This window comes from Microcebus murinus, chromosome 13 (genome assembly GCF_040939455.1).
Source record: "Microcebus murinus isolate Inina chromosome 13, M.murinus_Inina_mat1.0, whole genome shotgun sequence".
Classification (NCBI taxonomy): Eukaryota; Metazoa; Chordata; class Mammalia; order Primates; family Cheirogaleidae; genus Microcebus; species Microcebus murinus.
The window spans coordinates 68970841-68989420 of record NC_134116.1 but is presented as its reverse complement, the minus strand read 5'-3'; the positions used below and the strand labels follow the sequence as shown (position 1 = coordinate 68989420).

The window sequence follows — 18580 nt, the reverse complement described above, 5'->3', positions numbered from 1 at the left end:
AAGTCTAATCAGGAAAAATACAGTCATCCTTGGGCATCTGTGTGGGACTGGGACCAGGGCCCCTGAGGATGCAACTCCCCCTTGATGCTCAAGTCTCTTATATAAAATGGCTACAAAATGGTTCATTTGCATATAAACCGCCATGCCCTCCTTCTATTTTAAATCATCTCCATATGACTTATTATACCTAATACAATGTAAATGTTATATGTATTGTTTTTTATTTGTATTATTTTTATTGGTTTTTTTTTTTTGAATATTTTCAATTTGTGGTTATTTCAATCTGTGGAGTCAGAGCCCAGAGATGCAGAAGGCCAGCTATATAAAGAAATAGACCCCAACAGGTTATATTCTGGGGACGTAAGATATTTTGCTTTTGGGTGAACATTTTGATATTTGCTCTGACTTCTTTTACTTTCTTTTTAACTAGGCTACAAAATCCCGGAGACCAGGACTTTATTTTTGTTTTGTTACTTCATTTTGTTGTGTGGTCTCCAGGGTCTGGTTGGGGGCCTCACAGGCAGTGTAGAGTAAATAATGGTTGAATGAATAACCTATATAAGCCCCATAAATATACAAGTCCCACTTTCTAGAGTGATTGCTACATCCACAAATCCCAACCTTTTAAAATCCCAAAATATAAATCATATGATACTTTGAAAAAATGAAAAAAAATATATAGGATATCTTGCAAATAAATTTAGATACAATGATAATGGAAAGTAAAGAAGGTGCCCACTCCTTTGAAATAATACCTAGGCACCAACCTTTCACTGTTTGCAAATACAGCAACACCTAATGACTATATAATTAGTCAATAACACATAATTAGTCAATAAGCTGTAGGGAAGCATTTATGTCCACAAAGTTTTGTCTTTGACAAATATCTGATTGAATTCCTCTTCCTAAAAATAAAATTCTATTTTCACTAGAAAATGAAGAATGACATAAATGTATCAACAAGAGAAAGAAAAACACATGAGACCTAAAATCTTTTTATCTGAACATATTTTCTTATCTTCCATATTCATTAACACCATGCTTGGCTCCTAATAACCACTCATATCATTAGTAATAATCTCTCATATCATTAATTACTGGTGGTCCTACTTAATGAACAAGTTGTGCTTAACCCTGTGTAGTAACATGGAAACTGGAATTCATTTTTCCATAGAAACAAAAGTTATGGGTGCTGACATGCTTCCCTGGCCAGCCCACTGAGACCCTCTTAGCTCGCAATGCAAGTGCTTTCATACTCCTAATACTCGGCCAAATACATGACGTCTACCTTTGGCATCTGCCAATCTGCTTTCCCTGCTCCACGCTCAGGTGCCTTGAACCTTCACGACTCCACAAATGCCCACGCTTTAAAATTACTCTTCCATCTTCCCTTCCTCTCCTCCCAGCCAAACTCCAATTCTCTCATATGTGATCCTCAGCAAAGAAAAGAGCAAGAAGAATTTATGGATTTATAATGACGTGTGAGAGGTAGGAAAAGTCAAATATTCTACCATCAGGTGGGGAACTGATGGCATCTCTGAATCCTTTTCTGGGTTATCATTATTTTGTGAAATGTGGTACTACCCAGTCAGTTAAATTTAGATACAAGAATTCAGAAAGCAACTCCTGGCACTTCGATTGAATGCCACCCTCCATCAACTCTCCTTAAAAAAGATCTGCAAAACTGCTTAAAACCTCCAATAGCCCACAAGTACCCAGGACAAAAATCCTTTAAGGACTACATTGACCATTTCACAATTACTGCATTTTGTAAAAATAAATCAAAATGCACACACACACACATACACACACACACACATACACATAGAGTAACCAAAGTAAATCTGTATTTGATAGGCTTCTAAGCAGTTTAACAGATTGAAAGTAAAACACTTTAGGCCGGGTGGAAGAGGATATTCCACAAATTAAAGCAAAGCGTGAAGGCAATGGCCCACTCTATCTTGGGAGGTGCTTCCAGGGTTGGTGAATTTAAATTGTTCTTACCTCAGTGTTCACGCTTCCACTACTTTCAAACTCTAAGTTGTCACCTCAACTTAGAATCCCCCAATATCACCGATACATCTGGGTGGCCCCAAGACCACAGGTGTGTACTATCAAGATTCCTTTGTCTTAGGGTAGAAAAGTGGGGACCGGAGTCCGGAAATGCATAGTTATCCCTGGCACTCTCTGTGTTTGTAAACTGAAGATTACTTTTCGCTACTGTAGCACTAAACCTTCTTCCTGATTGAGCAATATGTGTTTCCTATTTATAGTCCCTCAGAATTAAATTTGAAAAAGAAGAAAAGGAAGTGATCAAGCCTTAAAGATTACATTTCCCCAAGGGGAAGTCCATATAAAAATAATCCCCACCAGTGACATCAGCCAATAAGAATACCAAAAGAGAGAGAAAAGATTTTGACATTTCATACGTTAAAAAGAGGAAATGGAAATTGTCATTATAGGAAAAAAAACAAAACAGAACTATGTAGGTCTCCTTTACATTTATTTTATGGGTTACATTTTTTAAAATTAAATATGGTCTGGGGAATGAGGAGAAACCATAATCTTTTCAGTGCTTATGACTTCTGAAGTTCTACAGCCCTGTGCACACGTATTTATAATCTCTTAATATTTATGCACTCAAAGTTGGAATTTAAATTTTATATCAAAGTCACTTTGATTCTTGGAAAATTGGTTTTGAGTTGATTAGAGCTTCTCAATCAAAACTGCATGACTGAATATATATATATTTACATACAAATTCTATTTTTCACATCATTAACTCCATTAATACTGCATCATTAAAAAGAACATGATGTATTTTAAGATGGGATTTAGTATCGGTACCGTTAGGTAATATAACCAGCAAGGCACAGAAAGAAGACTCAGCTGTCTGACAAGGCTGATAACAAGACCCTTTATATATCCACCCCGAACAAAGCGGAAGCTCATCTCAGTAGCCGGCTGCTTTTCTTTTGTGAGCATAGTTTGAAACATATACACTAAAAACAGTATCAATTTTTATGTTGCTATTGGTAAGGGGGTGGAACCAGCATATCGCATTAGCAATTTTCTCTGGAATCACATTAGGGTTTCATTGTGGTAGCCATATCACATTAAAATCTGTTTTTTTACTAAATGGCTTCCATTGTGTATTTAGTGAATCTGATATGGAAAATTGCTAATGCAATAAGAGTATCATAGAACCTTTCCTGACTGTAATGCTCAGCCATGACATTCAGGAGGAGGCTCCACTGGGCTGAGGGGATTTCAGGCCTCTTAACGAGTCCTCAGCTCAAGTTCAACACTGGCTTCTTGAAAGATGGGCCTTTAAGACTCATTCTATGGGTGAAACGCTTTCATGGGTTTTATTTCAGAAGAAACCATGGGTTCATTGAAAAGGTTTGTTCTTTAAATAATATTTATTGACTGAGGACCACGAAGGTGACTGCAGTCAGCATTTAGGGAAGGAAAAAGAGAGATGACACACAGTCCCTTCCCGCACGGCTCTTGTAAGGATCGTAAAGAAAAGAAAGAGGGCCGGGCGCTGTGGCTCACGCCTGTAATCCTAGCTCTTGGGAGGCCGAGGCGGGCGGATTGCTCGAGGTCAGGAGTTCAAAACCAGCCTGAGCGAGACCCCGTCTCTACTATAAATAGAAAGAAATTAATTGGCCAACTGATATATATATATAAAAAAATTAGCCGGGCATGGTGGCGCATGCCTGTAGTCCCAGCTACCTGGGAGGCTGAGGCAGAAGGATCACTCGAGCCCAGGAGTTTGAGGTTGCTGTGAGCTAGGCTGACGCCACGGCACTCACTCTAGCCTGGGCAACAAAGTGAGACTCTGTCTCAAAAAAAAAAAAAAAGAAAAGAAAAGAAAGAAATTAGTATGTGAGTAACTGAACACAAGACAAGACGTGACAAGAGTGGAAAAGGCAAAGAGCCACAGGAGCTCAAAGGAGGACACCCCTGGGACCAGGGTCATCACAGAAAGTACCATGAAGGCAGCACCTGAGCAGGGCATACAGATGAGGAAGTCACTGATAAGTCTGAGGAGCTAGAGGGAGCTGGGGACGCAGGGAAGCCATGCTAGGCCTTAGTGTGATTAAAAAGTGCACAGCGGAGGAAAGCCAGTGTATGTGTGGAAACTGCCATGCACTATTTCGATTGCAGCATAAACTATGGAAGGACAGGGAAGATAAACCTGGAGAAGTGGTTTGGGGTCAGCCTGAGGCTGATACCAAAGGAGAGCAGAGCATGAGGCAAAGAAGCGAGACGGTGGTGTTCAGCACGGTCTGGGGGTGGGAAATGACAGGACACCGACCAGCAGGCAAGAGCAACATCCAGTTTCCATGAACAGAGTGATTTCCCATGACTTCTAACAGGTATCTCGAAATCTTAACAGCTTTAGTTGTCACGAGTTTCTTAAGAGACATTTACAGGAGTGTTTATTTTAAAAGGTTAGTTTATTGCCAAGAGATGTTTATTTTGTGTTATGGCCCTAACTCATGACATGGGCATTTACCAGGATAACACAAAAACATCATGGAAACGCTCATACTATTGTATGTTCTTATGAATTTACTGTTAGCTTTTTTTTCTTTTTTGCTTTAGAATAACTTTTCAACTCACTAGCAACAGTAACCAAGGAAATATAAATCCAACAGCCTAGAATTACAACTATTTGAGGAGACTCATGCTTTCGATGTACTGCTATATTTACTGTTTTATTCTGGACACTTCCCCATTTCTGAATCCCTCTCTAAATGTTCAAAACAATAAACAAAAAGTCTGCACTAAGCTTCATTAAAGCTTTAAAATTTAGTGTAGTATGTTTTGCAAATTTAAAAAAACCACTTATTTGTCATAATCTTTACCTTCCATTACATCAAGAGTAGATTCTATAGATAAGTATTATTTCTAACATATTAAGGCAAAACAGTTTCAATGTTGTTTTATTTATTACAAAGGGAATGCCAGATATAAACTAGTTACCTTAAATGCTATAGTGACCATTAACTAAACACCATCCATCCTTTCAATTTGGCAAAGCATACTGCACTCTCATTAATCAGAATTAAACTGATATTTGCAAAAATGAAATTGAATATTTTCATTTTTATGAGATAATTTCTTAACAGATTTTTTCTCCTCCAACTGACCACATGACTAGAAAAGATAAACAAATTTACCAGTTGTTTATTACTTATACATATCCTTAGTAATGTTTGATTAAAAAACAAAACTCTCTCATCCCATGTCTTGGGCAATCAGAGATGCAGTAATTGACATCTGTGAATATTTTCTGATTTCTCATTAACTAGGGATATATAAGTAAAAACAACATTTTTCAAGAAGAGAAGTCAAACAGTTCATCTAATTTTAAAAGACTGATGACAAAGATGTGGTCATTGTAAAGTTCTGAGAGGTTTAAGCTAAAATCTGTTTATATCTCTGAGTTTTAGTAAACACTGTACTGATAGAAATGAGTTTGCTCAGATCAAGAACATGTTGGCATTCTCTTAAGCTAGCTTGAAACCACAGAACTCAAGCATAAAACAACTCTGACAAAGACAGGCAGTCAAGCATAAAAATGGGAGTTGGTTGTATCAGAATACATTAAGAGGCTGAAGGCTGTCTGGTAAAGACAGTTGTTTTGCCATCAATGAAGGTGACTATTACCACTAAAAGTTATTTTTCTTATATGTCATTTGACATTTGTCATATTATGCTTAAAATGCTCCTTATTTATAAACTGTCACATCATTTTCTTCTCTGCAGCGTCCTTCTTGGATAACCACAAACTTGAAAGCGGTCCAAAATTGCGTTCGTGGTTTCCTACAAGCATATGGAAACCCATTTATTGAAATCCTTGTCTATTTGGAGTTGAGAATGTTTGGGTTTTAGCGTTACTGCCTTCTTAAATATAGATCACTATTTTTAAAATGTAAACATCCAATGGCATTCCCTCACCCTGACAGGAACCCTAAGGCAAGAGACACGCCTGTAGTATTCACATTTCACTCACCCAGTCGGATGCTACAAAGGCTCCCCTAAGCTACTGCAGAGGAGAAAGCGGTACTACGACTTTACAGTTAGCCTCCATTATTCCTGCTCACCTACGTTTCCAAAAGATCATCCTAGAAATCTGACAGGCCGCTGCAATGCTACTTGTGACTCGCATCCACTAAAAAGCAATCCACAGTGTCCTGGGGGGTGCGTATCCATCCGACTGTGAATTACTGCGTAAAGAATTTACACACAATTTTTTATTCCCAAACTAGATTTGCATCATTTGTAAGCTATTTCCCAGGAGTACCAATTCCAGCCCAGAAATAAGTCGACGGAGTATTTCCAAACGATCATTTCGAATTTCCACGGTCAAGGGCTGGGAGGGCAGGAACGGTAACGGGAAGACCCGTCAGCAATTAGCCATCCATAAAAACGTTTCCCCCCGCGCTCCTCCTTCCGCTCACAAAGCCGGCGTCAGAGAGTCTCCCGCATCTGTCCCCACCGCGCCCCTCCCGCCCCCTCCCCGCGCGGCGAGCTGGCACCGAGCGCGGGCGGAGGGAAAGACAAACACCCCGGCTCCCAACGCTCGCGCAGACGCCCAACGACATGCCTAACTTTCTGTTTCTTCACTTCGCGTGCCCCAGAGGTAAGCAAAGTAAAAACCCACGACCAGCAAGGCCAGCGAGGCCACTCTGCCCTGGCGCCTTTCAGAATCGCCCCCAAGAGTCGCAGTCACTACCCGCCCCCCAGCCCGAGGTGTCTGCTGCGCGGTTGACTCAGCTCCGAGGCTGGGTCTCCCCGGCGGCGCCCGACCGGCGCTCGGCCCCGCGTCCCCGCCCACGCCCCGGCCACAGCCCCGCCGGCCGCCGCCCCGCCGCGACACACGCGTCCCCGGACAGGTCCCGGGCGCCCGCGGCCCCAGAGGCTGCAGGCGCGAGGAAGGTGCGCGGCGCCCGCGGTCGGCGCGGCCAACTGCCCGGAGCCGCCCCTCCGGCCCCGCGCCCGCCCCGCGCCCCGCACGCCACTCCGGCTCCACCGAGACACGCGGGGATGCAGAGTACAAAGGGCCAAGCCGCGCGCCAAAGAACCGAGGAGCCGTCCGCTGTGGAAGCAAAACTTAGCGCCGCACGCCACACGCACACGCCCGGCGCGCGGCCGGGGAGGGCACCTCTTACCTGTCCCCGCGAAGCCACTCATCCCTCCCCCACCCCGTCCGCAGTCCCCCGCCCCGCAGCGGGTCCCCGGTCGCCCGCTGCGGCGCTCCGAGCGGCGACTCACTGCCTGGCTGCGCGCGCCCCGCGGCTGCAGGGCCGGGCGGCGGCGGCGGGGACCGAGACAGCGGCTGCAGCGGCGGCGGCGGCGGCCCCAGCCGGCGTCAGTCAGACTGGAGCCGCGAAGCCTCATCGCCCGTATTAGTGCGCCGACCTGGAAAGCCGCCAGGGAGCCCTGCTCGCGCGCCCGCCCCCGCCCGCGCCGGCCGCGCGGTGCGCCCGCCAGGAGGGGCGGGAGCGCGAGCCGCCCGCGGCCACGTGCGCGGAAACTTGCGGCCCGGGGAGGGGGCGGGTGCGCGTGGCAGCGGCCGGCAGCGCTGTGCCCCCCGCCCCAGCCCCGCTACCTCGCTGTCCTCCTGCGCGACCAGGCTCTCCTCCCGCCCGCCGTCACGCCGGCTCGTGGGGCCGCGGTGGGGAGGCTCGGCCGGCGTGGGTCGCCTCGCACCTCTCTCTCTTCCCCGCCACCCCTGAGACTTCCCCCATCCACCCGGAGCTTTGGGCCCTAGGAGGGTTGTCACCAGAACAAGAATACAGGACCACCAACAAATCAAATCAGGCTGGGAACCTCCCCGAGCCGCCGCCGCCGCCGTTTCTGACATGTGTCTGGACCCTGATGGTTACTGTCACTTGCCCCATTTGTGCCTAACGACTTGCTTTTCAGAGTAAAGTGGATCCTCACGCCCATCCACCTCCCATCCACCGTGCTGTGGCAACTGGTTTGCAGGGACATAGGCAGAAGAAAATCTAATCACTCTGATGGCGAGTGGCAGTTAAAACTAGTCATATAATTATGTGGATTGTAATTTCCTTACGCGTATTTATTTACTTAACAACCTAGCATATGATATACAATATTATCTAATCTAATAAAGTTACAGCCTTATGGGCACACAGCAATGTTAATGTACAACCTTCTCGCCTCACGGCCTGGCTGCCCCCTGGGTAACCTGCCTCTTGAGGTCACCGTGGACTCCAAGAACCCACTCAGAAATGCCACTTAGGAAAGGCCACCGGTGTGCTGATGGCCTTTGAATCCCCATCAGCCTGAAGTTCCTCGGAGAAAAGGCATTTGCTGCAGGGGGGGGGGGGAATAGCATAAAGGCATGTAGGGCAGTATTCAACTTGCTCTGGTGTGTAGAAAAGTCAGTCCTCCAAAAGGCTCAGATACCTCTGAAATGTAAACACAAGGCCTTGAATTTAACTGCTTTTTCTAGTTCTCAAAGCACTGCACTTTCTTTCCACTGTTCTTGCATTATCATACTGTTGGAGTTGAACCATGACTTTGTTTGAAACAACATTTGTAGTAGAAGGTTATGCTCCAGGCTAGGTGTTAAGTTTGAGATTGCCCTGGGTGAGAAACGCCAGGAACTACTGGGACAGCTAAAGGTTACAGATTGTATTTTAAGGATTATCCTTGATGTGCACTTTATTGCAAATAAACTAATTAGGTCTTGAGCATTGATACTTTGTGGCTCAGGTTTTAAAAAAATGACATTAAGAAATGGCCCAATCACCATCTCAGTTTCCTTCTCTTATATGAGCACAACGCTGAGGACACAATGCAGAGAAAGAAGTAACCTCTGCAGTGCTGGCTCATGCTTCTGACATGGAGTCTTTTTCAGTTCTTGGCATTCTCGGCTCTTGGCAGGACTTTGATTTACAGACTTCTTGAGTGTGTCTAGTCTGCTCTTTCTGTACATTCTCATTTATGTAGCAGGGCATTTCTGCACTATGATGACTTTTTCCTGCCTAAAGTTAGTTTGTCACTGATATAATTCTTATCCTGTATTCCTCAAAGCTAGTAAGAAAGTCAATCCATTACACTCAAGAACAGTAAGATTTGGTGGGTTCCAAGGAGAAAATGCTCAGCCTGGGAAAGAAGGCTCAATGACACTTCCATTTTACAAAAGCCCAGTGTCCTGGTTATTGGAAATCTAGATTCTGCTTCATCTTTCTCCGTGATTTCTTGATTGGCTGCAGTTTTGCTGCTTAATAGAACTTCCACTAAAAGTTATATTATTGGGATATGAGAGGAGTGAGTCAGGGGTTATGATTTGGTGGAACCTCCAGTAAAATCTTGGCTCAGGACCTCAAACCATGGCGAAACTAAGATCGTCCTTTTCTGAAGATTATAGAGTTTTGGTTGAATGTGAGCTCCCTCAGCCTATGAGACAGTGGTAGGAAGGGCAGCTTCCTTACCCAAGGGAGGGCCAGTTCTTTGCACTTGCTATATACCCAGCATAAAACTAGAATGCTACAAAGTCAACAGTCATCCCTGGATGCAAAGATTCTGCTTTGTACATGTATTGTACCTTATGTTTGATCTAGCATTATAGTGGTTCCACTGAAAAGTTATAACTAGGAATTGTAGCCTCTATGCCCCTCCCCCAACACTTCTAGTCTCCTTCCCACATTTTATGTGTAACTCTGTACTAATGCTACACTTTTCTGCCTCCCCCTGGAACTTTCCTTGAAAGTCATCATTCATTCCATAACCATTATCAAACACTTTTCTGAGCACCAGGTACCTGGACTAACTACATGGAGACAGAGCAGTGGCCCTTAGTAAACTCAGTATGACTAGGAGAGAGACACACATGCCTACAGTTATCACACAACTTTGTATGTCACTTTAGGGGAGTGGGCACAGGGGAGGTGTCAGGGAGGTCTTCACAGAGGTGAAATTTCAGCTACACCTGGAGAAGAGAGTATGAATGCCTACCATCCTGCACCCCGTCTCCATCCCACCTTAGTGGATGCGACTGCAGAAGCTGGCCGTGGGCATTGTGAAGGACAGATTTCAGATCCCCTTGCCACCTTGGCCAGGCACTCAGGTGCACGCACAACTCGTGCAATCACAAAGGCAGCCCAGAATGACTACAATGTGCAGAATTCCCTGAGGTTTTAAGTAGGAAAGCCTCAGTTTTCCTAAGAGAACTGTCAAAGTGTTTTGGTAAATCAAAAAGATGATGTTACATGGTAATTCATCACCAAATAAATGCTCAAGGATTGAGACAAGAGAGCCATAGGTCATCTTGATTTAGCAGTGAAGCACCAACACGGTATCTCCTATTGTGAGATTTCCCCTCCCAGGAATTGGACTACTGCTCTAGACATATCCTCTTGACCTTCCCTCATGACAGCTCCTGGGATAAGAATTATTGTCCCCATTTTACAGTTGAAAAACCTGAGACACAAACAAAATCCCCCAAGTGGCTGATTCAGAATTCCAACTCAAGTCTGCCTGACTCCAAAGCCCAGACACTCCACCTCACTGTTTTCCTGGAACTCAAAGTGAAATTGAAAAGTATTTGAGCAGAATTTGACATGGCAGTGATATTCTAGGAAGTATAGGATACCCAGGCTATAAAGTAGAAGTAGATGAGGGAGAAAAGTTTATAGAAGATAAGAGGAAAGGAGACCAATTAGGAAGCCATTGCAATCATCCAGGTATGAGGTGATGAGTATCTGTGGGATTCTAGAAAAGTGAGGACATGCATTTATAGACACTTTGAAGGGAAAATCAATAGAACTTGCCAAAAAACTAGATGAATCATGGATTAAGGATGGGAGAAACGTGCTATCTTTGGAAAAAATAGGTAGTATGAGGCAGGAAACTACTTTGGGGAAAAAAGATAAGACAAAATCACCCTCTTCTTCCTACAATTGTTCCCAAAATTTATTTATTTTTTAATTTAATTTTTTTTGAGACAGTCTCACTCTGTTGCCTGGGCTAGAGTGCCATGGAATCAGCCTAGCAAACAGAAACCTCAAACTCCTGGGCTCAAACAATCCTTCTGCATCAGCCTCCTGACACCTGGGACTATGGGCATGTAACACCAAGCCTGGATAATTTTTTCTATTTTAATAGAGAGAGGGTCTCACCCTTGCTCAGGCTGGTCTTAAACTCTTGAGCTCAAGTAATCCTCCCTCCTCATCCTCCCAGAGAGCTAGAATTACAGGTGTGAGCCATTGCACCCTGCCAGTATCAGTTTTTGCCTCATATGTTTTGTAAATCTGCTTTGAGGGGCATACATTTTTAAGATTTCTATGCCTTTCTGGTGGATTGAATCTTTTTTATTATTTAATATTCCTGTATGTGTCTGGCAATTTTCTTTGACATAAATTCTGTTTTATCTCATATTATAATAGCCATTCCTGCTTTCCTTTGATTAAAATTTGTATGCTTTTTCTATCTTTTACTTTCAACTTGCCTATAGAGATACATTTGTAGTGAGTTTCTTGTAAAAAGCATATGGGTTGGGTTATTTCTTTATTGTCTACCTCATAATATTATTTTTTTATTTCAAAATACGGGGTACAACTGTTTTTGGTTACATGGATTGCTTTTGTAATGCCTGAGTCAGGTCTATAAGTATGCCCATGATCCAGATAGTGTTCATTGTACCTATTAGGTAGGTTCTTACCCATCCTTTCCTCCTTCCCTCCCCCTTGCTTGATTTCCACTGAGTTTTTATTCCCTCTGTGCACATGTGTGCTCATCGGTGAGTTCCAATTTAATAGTGAGTACACATGATGTTTGTTTTTCCATTCTTTAGATACTTCACTTAGGATAATTGTTATCAGTTCCATCTAAATTGTTGTAAAAGGCCTTAATTCATCCTTTTTTATGGTTGAGTGCTTTTCCATGATATACATATACCACATTTGTTTAATCCATTCATGAATTGATGGGCACTTGGGTTGATTCCACATCTTTGTGATTGTGAATTGTGCTGTAATAAACAATTGAGTACAAGTGTCTTTTGGAAAAAATGACTCTGTTTCCTTTAGGTAAATACCCAAAGGGGTATTTGCTGGATCAAATGGTAGGTATACTTTTACTTTTTTGATGAACTTCCATATTCTTTTCCATAGAGGTTGTATGAATTTGCAGTCCCACCAAAAGTGTATAAGCATTTCTTTCTCTCTGCATCCACGCTAGCATCTATTGTTTTTAGACTTTTTAATAAAAGCCATTCTAACTAGGGTAAGGGTATATCTCATTGTGGTTTTAATCTTCACTTCCCTGATGCTTAGTGATTGAGCATTTTTTCATGTTCATTGGCCATTTGTCTATCCTTTTTTGAAAAGCTTCTGTTCTTGTCTTTTGCCCACTTTTTAATGGTATTTTTTCTTGCTGATTTGTTTGATTTCTTTGAAGATTCTGGTTATTAGCTCTTTATCTGATGTATATGTTGCAAATATTTTTTCCCATTCTTTGGGTTGTCTACTTGCTCTGTTATTTCCTTTGCTGTGCAGCTTCTAATTTAATCAAGCCCCATTTATTTTTGTTCTTGATGTAATTGCCTTTGGGGTCTTAGTCATAAAATCATTGCCTTGGCTGATATCTAGGAAAATTTTTCCTATATTTTCTTCTAGAATTTTTATGGTTTCATGCCTTACATTTAAGTCTTTAATCCAGCTTGAATTAATTTTTGTGAGTGATGAGAGATATGGATCCTATTTCATTGTTCCGCATGTGGCTATCCAATTTTCCCACCACCATTTATTGAATAGGGCTTTTCCCCCCCAGTATCTATTCTTGCTTGCCTTGTCAAAGATCAGTTGGCTGTATGTGGATGGTTTTATGGTTGGATTCTCTGTTCTATTCTACTGGTCTATGTCTCTATTTTTGTGTCAATATAATACTGTTTTTGTTACTATAGCCTTGTAGTATAGTTTGGTGTCTGATAATGTGATGGCTGCATATATTTTCCTTTTTGCTTAAGATTTCTCTGGCTAATAAATAGCCTTTTTTCTGGTTCCAAACAAAGCATAGAATTGTTTTTTCTAGATCTGTGAAACATGACATTGGTATTTTGATGGGGATTGCATTGAATCTGTAAATCACTTTGGGTACTATGGACTTATTAATAATGTTGATTTTACCAATCCATGAACATGATATATTTTCCCATTTGTTTGTGTTATCTGTGTTTTCTTTCCTCAGTGTTTTGTAGGTCCATTTGTAGAGATCTTTCACTGCCTTGGTTAAGTATATTCCTAGGCATTTTTCTTTCTAGCAGTTGTCAATGGTATTGAGTCTTTGATTTGACTCTCAGCTTGACTGTCAATATTATCTGAGAATGGCTATATCTGCTTTCTTTTGGTTTCTGTTTGCATGGAATATTTTTTTCCATCCCTCCCCCTTGAGCCTGTGTAAGTCCTTGCAGTTTAGATGTTTCCTGGAGTCAGCAGGTACTTGGGTTGTATTTTTTCATCCATTCAGCCAGGCTGTGTCTCTTGAGTGGGTCTTCAGACTATTCATGTTGATAGAATTGATATGTGTGGTGCTGTTCTGTTCATCCTGTTGGGTAATACCTTATTGCTTTATTTTACCTCTTGTGCTATTGTTTTATATGAGCTGTGAGCGTTAGCTTTTGGGTGGTTTTATACTGGTCAGTATCCGTTGTGCTGATCCACATATAATGCAGTTCTGAGTATTTCCTGCAGGGCAAATCTGGTCTTGACAGATTCCCTCAGTGATTGCTTGCCTGGAAGAGTCTTTATTTCTCCTTCATATATGAAACTTAGTATTGCAGATTACAAAATTCTAAGCTGACAGTTGTTCTGTTTAAGAAGACTGAAGATGGTGATCCAGTCTCTTCTGGCTTATAAATTCTCAGTTGAGAAGTCTGCAGTTAGCTGCATGGGTTTTCCTTTGTAAGTTACATGATATTTTCACTTCATGGCTTGCAGGAATTTTTCCTTTGTGTTGACTTTGGCCAGTTTGATGACTTTGTGTCTTGGTGATTGCAATGAATCTCTAACTCTCTAGCAAGACCAGGGAAGGTTTTCCTCAATTATTACCTCAAATTGGTTTTCTAGCCCTTGTGCATTTTTCTTCACCCTCAGGGATGCGTATGATTCTGATATTTGGCTGTTTTACATGTCATAATTCTTGTAGGTTTTGTTCATTCCTCTTAATTCCCTGTTGTTTATTTTTTTTTATTTATTTTTTTTTTTTTGAGACAGAGTCTCACTTTGTTGCCCAGGCTAGAGTGAGTGCCGTGGCGTCAGCCTAGCTCACAGCAACCTCAAACTCCTGGGCTCAAGCGATCCTTCTGTCTCAGCCTCCCAAGTAGCTGGGACTACAGGCATGAGCCACCATGCCCGGCTAATTTTTTCTATATATATTAGTTGGCCAATTAGTTTCTATTTATAGTAGAGACGGGGTCTCGCTCTTGCTCAGGCTGGTTTCGAACTCCCGACCTCGAGCAATCCACCCGCCTCGGCCTCCCAGAGAGCTAGGATTACAGGCGTGAGCCACCGAGCCCGGCCTGTTGTTTATTTTTGACTGAGTTAATTTTAAAGAGTTGTCTTCAAGCTCTGAGATTCTTTCTTCTGCCTGGTCTAGTTTATTCTTAAAACTTTCCACTGTTTTATATTTCCTTAAATGAATTTCTCATTTCCGGATGTTCTATTTGGTTTTTAATGTCAATCTCAGTAGTGAATTTTTCATTCATTTCCTGAATTGTTTTTCTGGTTTCTTTGAGTTGGTTTTCCATTTTCTTTTGGATTTCATTGCATTTCCTTACAATCCATATTTAGAATTATTTGTCTGTCATTTCAATATTTTCACTTTGGTTTGTGTCCATTGCTACAGAGTTGATGTTCTCCTTTGGGACTGTCCTTTTCCCTCTGATTTTTCATACTTCTTTCTCCAGCCCTGTGGTCTTCTTAACAGTGTGAATTGTATTTGCATGTCCAGTTTAATCTCTGAGATGGCAGGGGGTGCTGGCAAGAATCAACCACACCGTATGATTGAGTCAGTAGATGTGGTAAAGGGCTGTGCAAATTGATCTCCCAGTCAGTAGTAGGTGGCACTTGCTGGAAGGAACAAACTTCAGTGTTCTTTATGGGGCCTATGACTGGCTCTAGCCCCTCAGGAGAAGCACTTGAATGCCCCAGCCCTGGAACTTCCAGGTGAGTCCTTATTCTCCTCCACAGCAGAGGCAGGTGAGAAAGTGAGGCTAGGAAGGGCTGGGTTGGGTGAGCTTGCTCTCAGGCTCCACAAAAGCTGGGAAGGTATCTGTCTCAGCAGGAGTAAAAGGTCTGCTCCAGGCTACTGGGGAAAGCTGCCAGAGAGGGTCTGAAGTGGTTCCACTCAGCCAGAAAGACTGCTTGTGGGGGATGGGCCATCTGAGATTCACAATCTGGCTGTTAGGAGTGGCTTTCGCTCTTTTCCCCCCCTCCCCTGCTCTGCTGCGAGTAGGATTTCTGTTCTATTTCAGAAGAATGACAAAGACCAAAAGAAACCGACAGGATATACACTATCTTCCCAGATGGAGGTGATTCCACTTTCACTGAAGTTGTGCATTGTGCATGGAGAGTCTTATAGTAATACAATTTAGGGGAAATTTTCCTAATTTTGGACCACAAAGATTCATCCTTCCTCAGAACATATCTGGCTCCTTGATCTTATATTATTTGCATTGTTATTTAAATGTCTAACATTTTCTTTTCTAAGTAGATTACTTGTAGACCTTTTTTTTTTTTTAACATAGTACTGCTGTGTACTCAGCATGTAATCATCAAGTGAATGATGGAATGATTTACACTTGACAGTGTATATATTGCTGCATTAAGGACTTTTACTTTCCCTACAATTTTATTTTGGAGGATCTGATTTAAATTCACACCACTGGATAGTTGGGGCATGTTTTATAGTTGCTAACTATGCCTCTTGGGACGTAGGTTTTACTGTCCCTGCTATGATAGTAGAATCAGGTGCAGTGACTGACACTTATCTATCCTACACACAGGTATATCTTGTTACTGTAGATATTCAGTAGGAACACAGTAGGATATACAGTATCTATACCTCATTTTCCCAGGAGTATTTCTGAGGTGCAAAACTATTCAGGCAAGGACTATTGCTGTCCCACTTCGTCCTTTCTCAGTACTATCAGAACCTACACAGGATCAAATCTAGGGAAGTATTGTTTTTTGTGACCATTAAAATACTAACTGGAGTTTTACTTCAAAATCAGTGAATTACAAATGTATCACTTCTTACAGTCCCTTATTGGTTTAACAAAATAAAGTCATTAATTTGTAGATCGGGTGCTTTTGAGATTGCACAAAAACAAAGCAATCCACTAGACTGCTTCTTTAGGGAATTTAGTTGTCAATAAAATGGATAACCACATTCATATGACTTTTTTTTTTTTTATAAATGAACTGAAATGGTAACATTATGTAACCAATTGAGAAACCTTTTTGATCAATCACAATTTAGGATCCTATGGAGACAAAGTAGCAGGCAAGTTTTCTGCTCTTAAGGAAACTGAATAACCTAGAAAATAGAACTGGAGTATCAACTATACATACTTGAAGCATAGTTGACTCTCAAACAATGTAGGAGTTAGGGGTGCTGACCTCTGTACAGTCAATAATCCAGATTGTTTAATGTCAATTTGTTTTCTGGACTGCTTCTTCTGTCTTCTTCCTCATCAGTTGGCACTGGTTTGGAAGCACTCATTTCTGTCAAGTCATCTTCTGTTAGTCCTCTGGTGTGGTGTCTATTAACTGTTGAATTTCTCCAAGGTGCATATCTTGAAACCACCTTCAACTGCCACCTTTTTTGCCATGTCCATAATCTCAGGATTTTCTTGATTGGCTCTGTTGTAAATCCTATGAAGTCATGTGCAATATCTGTATAGTTTTCTCCAGAAGGAATTTAGTTTCCAGCTTAATGGCTTGTACAGTTTTTTCTCTAACAATGATGGTATCTTCAATGGTGTAATCCTCTCAGACTTTTGGGGTTCTCTTCCAATAGTGTTGACAGTCCTTTTCATAGAGTACCTTGTGTAATGAACCTTAAAGGTCCTTAAGACCCAGTGATCTAGAGATGTTTTGTTCGAGGGCAGATAGACCACTTTTATGCCTTTGATGTTGAACCCATGAAGTTCTGAGTGGCCAGGTGCATTGTCCAGTATGAAAAAAACTTTAAAAGTCCCTTATTGGCAAGGTACTTCCTGACTTAAGGGACAAAGCATCCATGCAACCAGTCCAGAAAAATGGTTCTCACTGTCCAGGCCGTCTTGTTGTATAACCAAAAGACTGGCAGTTGCTGTTTATCTTTTCCTTTCAAAGCTCAGAATTTAGCAGTCTTACAGATAAGGGCAGTTCAGTTCTGATCATAAACCCAACTGCAATTTACACAAAACAGTAGTTGGCTTATCCCTTCCTGCTCTGAATCCTGGTACTCACTTCTCTTCCTTACTAATAAATCTTCTTTGTGGCATCACCCCTCCCCCCAGATTAGTGACATCATCATAGCTCATTGTAACCTCAAACTACTGGACTCGAGCAATCCTCCTACCTCAGCCTCTCCAGTAGCTGGAACTACTGGTGGAAACTACCATGCCTGGCTAATTTTTCTATTTTTAGTATAGACAGGGTCTTGCTCTTACTCAGGCTGGTGTCAAACTCCTGGGCTCAAGCAGTAGTCCTGCTGTTGCCTCCCAGAGTGCTAGGATTACAGGTGTGAGCTACTGCATCTGGCCACTTTTAATTCTCTTTTTAATAAAGAACTTTCAAATAACATGAACTCAAGAGGGAAGGGTTGTCAGAAGGTATAAAAGTACAGTATACATAAGATTAGGAAGGAGATAAATAAGACTGTGTAAGGAAACGAACACCTTTGTTACTGACCCTGTAGTGTTGCTATTAAGATATAACTTCTAGAGTTTCATAGGTTGAAATATGGAGTTCTTCAACATGGATGAATTCGTATATATTTAAACTTATATATTCTATTTTTAAATCTCTGAAAAGTATTATGTGATTTTGGTTTATATTTAAGTTCACGAGGATTATGCAGGCACTCTACAGTAAGAATAATTGCTCTGTCTTCTGTCTAAATGTTGTATTTCTCAGAATCATAATAATTAAGCTGAATAAGCAAAATTGCTAAAGCAAAAGAAAATCTGACTTTTGTTACAAACACCTTTAAAAAAACCCATTTTGTCCAAAAGAGGTATATAAATTTTTACTTACAGCAGTTAATTCTTTATAATTATCGAAAGGTAGGCAATGACAATAGGTTTATTCTAGCTTTATTTAATGTGACACTGATGCATAAAGAATACAATCAAAGACTGCAAACAACCTAATTCATTTTCCGAGTTTGTTCAAGCCTCCAGGCACCAGTCAAATATCGAAGTCGTATAAAAAGTAGGTCCTTGCCCATTTGTAGCCAGCTCCAAAATGGAACTAATTTAGAACCTGTGATTTAAAAATAATTATTTTATTATTTAACAAAATAAAAGATGATCGCATAGAGGTAG

The 18580-nt window shown here is 41.7% G+C and overlaps 2 protein-coding genes across 5 annotated transcripts in view; both read right to left on the bottom strand.

The window, feature by feature from the left end:
* SMAD9 (SMAD family member 9) overlaps positions 1 to 7444 on the bottom strand; it is a 69961-nt gene extending 62517 nt beyond the window's left edge. For 2 of the 3 annotated variants that reach the window (XM_020290419.2, XM_076009481.1), the window contains exon 1: positions 7188 to 7444. The gene's annotated coding sequence lies outside the window, so the exon portion shown is untranslated. The remainder of the gene's footprint in view (positions 1 to 7187) is intronic. The other variant, XM_012748098.3, reaches the window with a different exon arrangement.
* A 10889-nt stretch (positions 7445 to 18333) lies between these two features.
* Positions 18334 to 18580, bottom strand: part of ALG5 (ALG5 dolichyl-phosphate beta-glucosyltransferase) — a 38976-nt gene continuing 38729 nt past the window's right edge. For both annotated transcript variants that reach the window (XM_012748103.2, XM_012748104.3), the window contains exon 10: positions 18334 to 18518. In XM_012748103.2, coding sequence (XP_012603557.1) covers positions 18403 to 18518 — 116 coding nt within the window. In that variant the 3' untranslated portion in view covers positions 18334 to 18402. The remainder of the gene's footprint in view (positions 18519 to 18580) is intronic.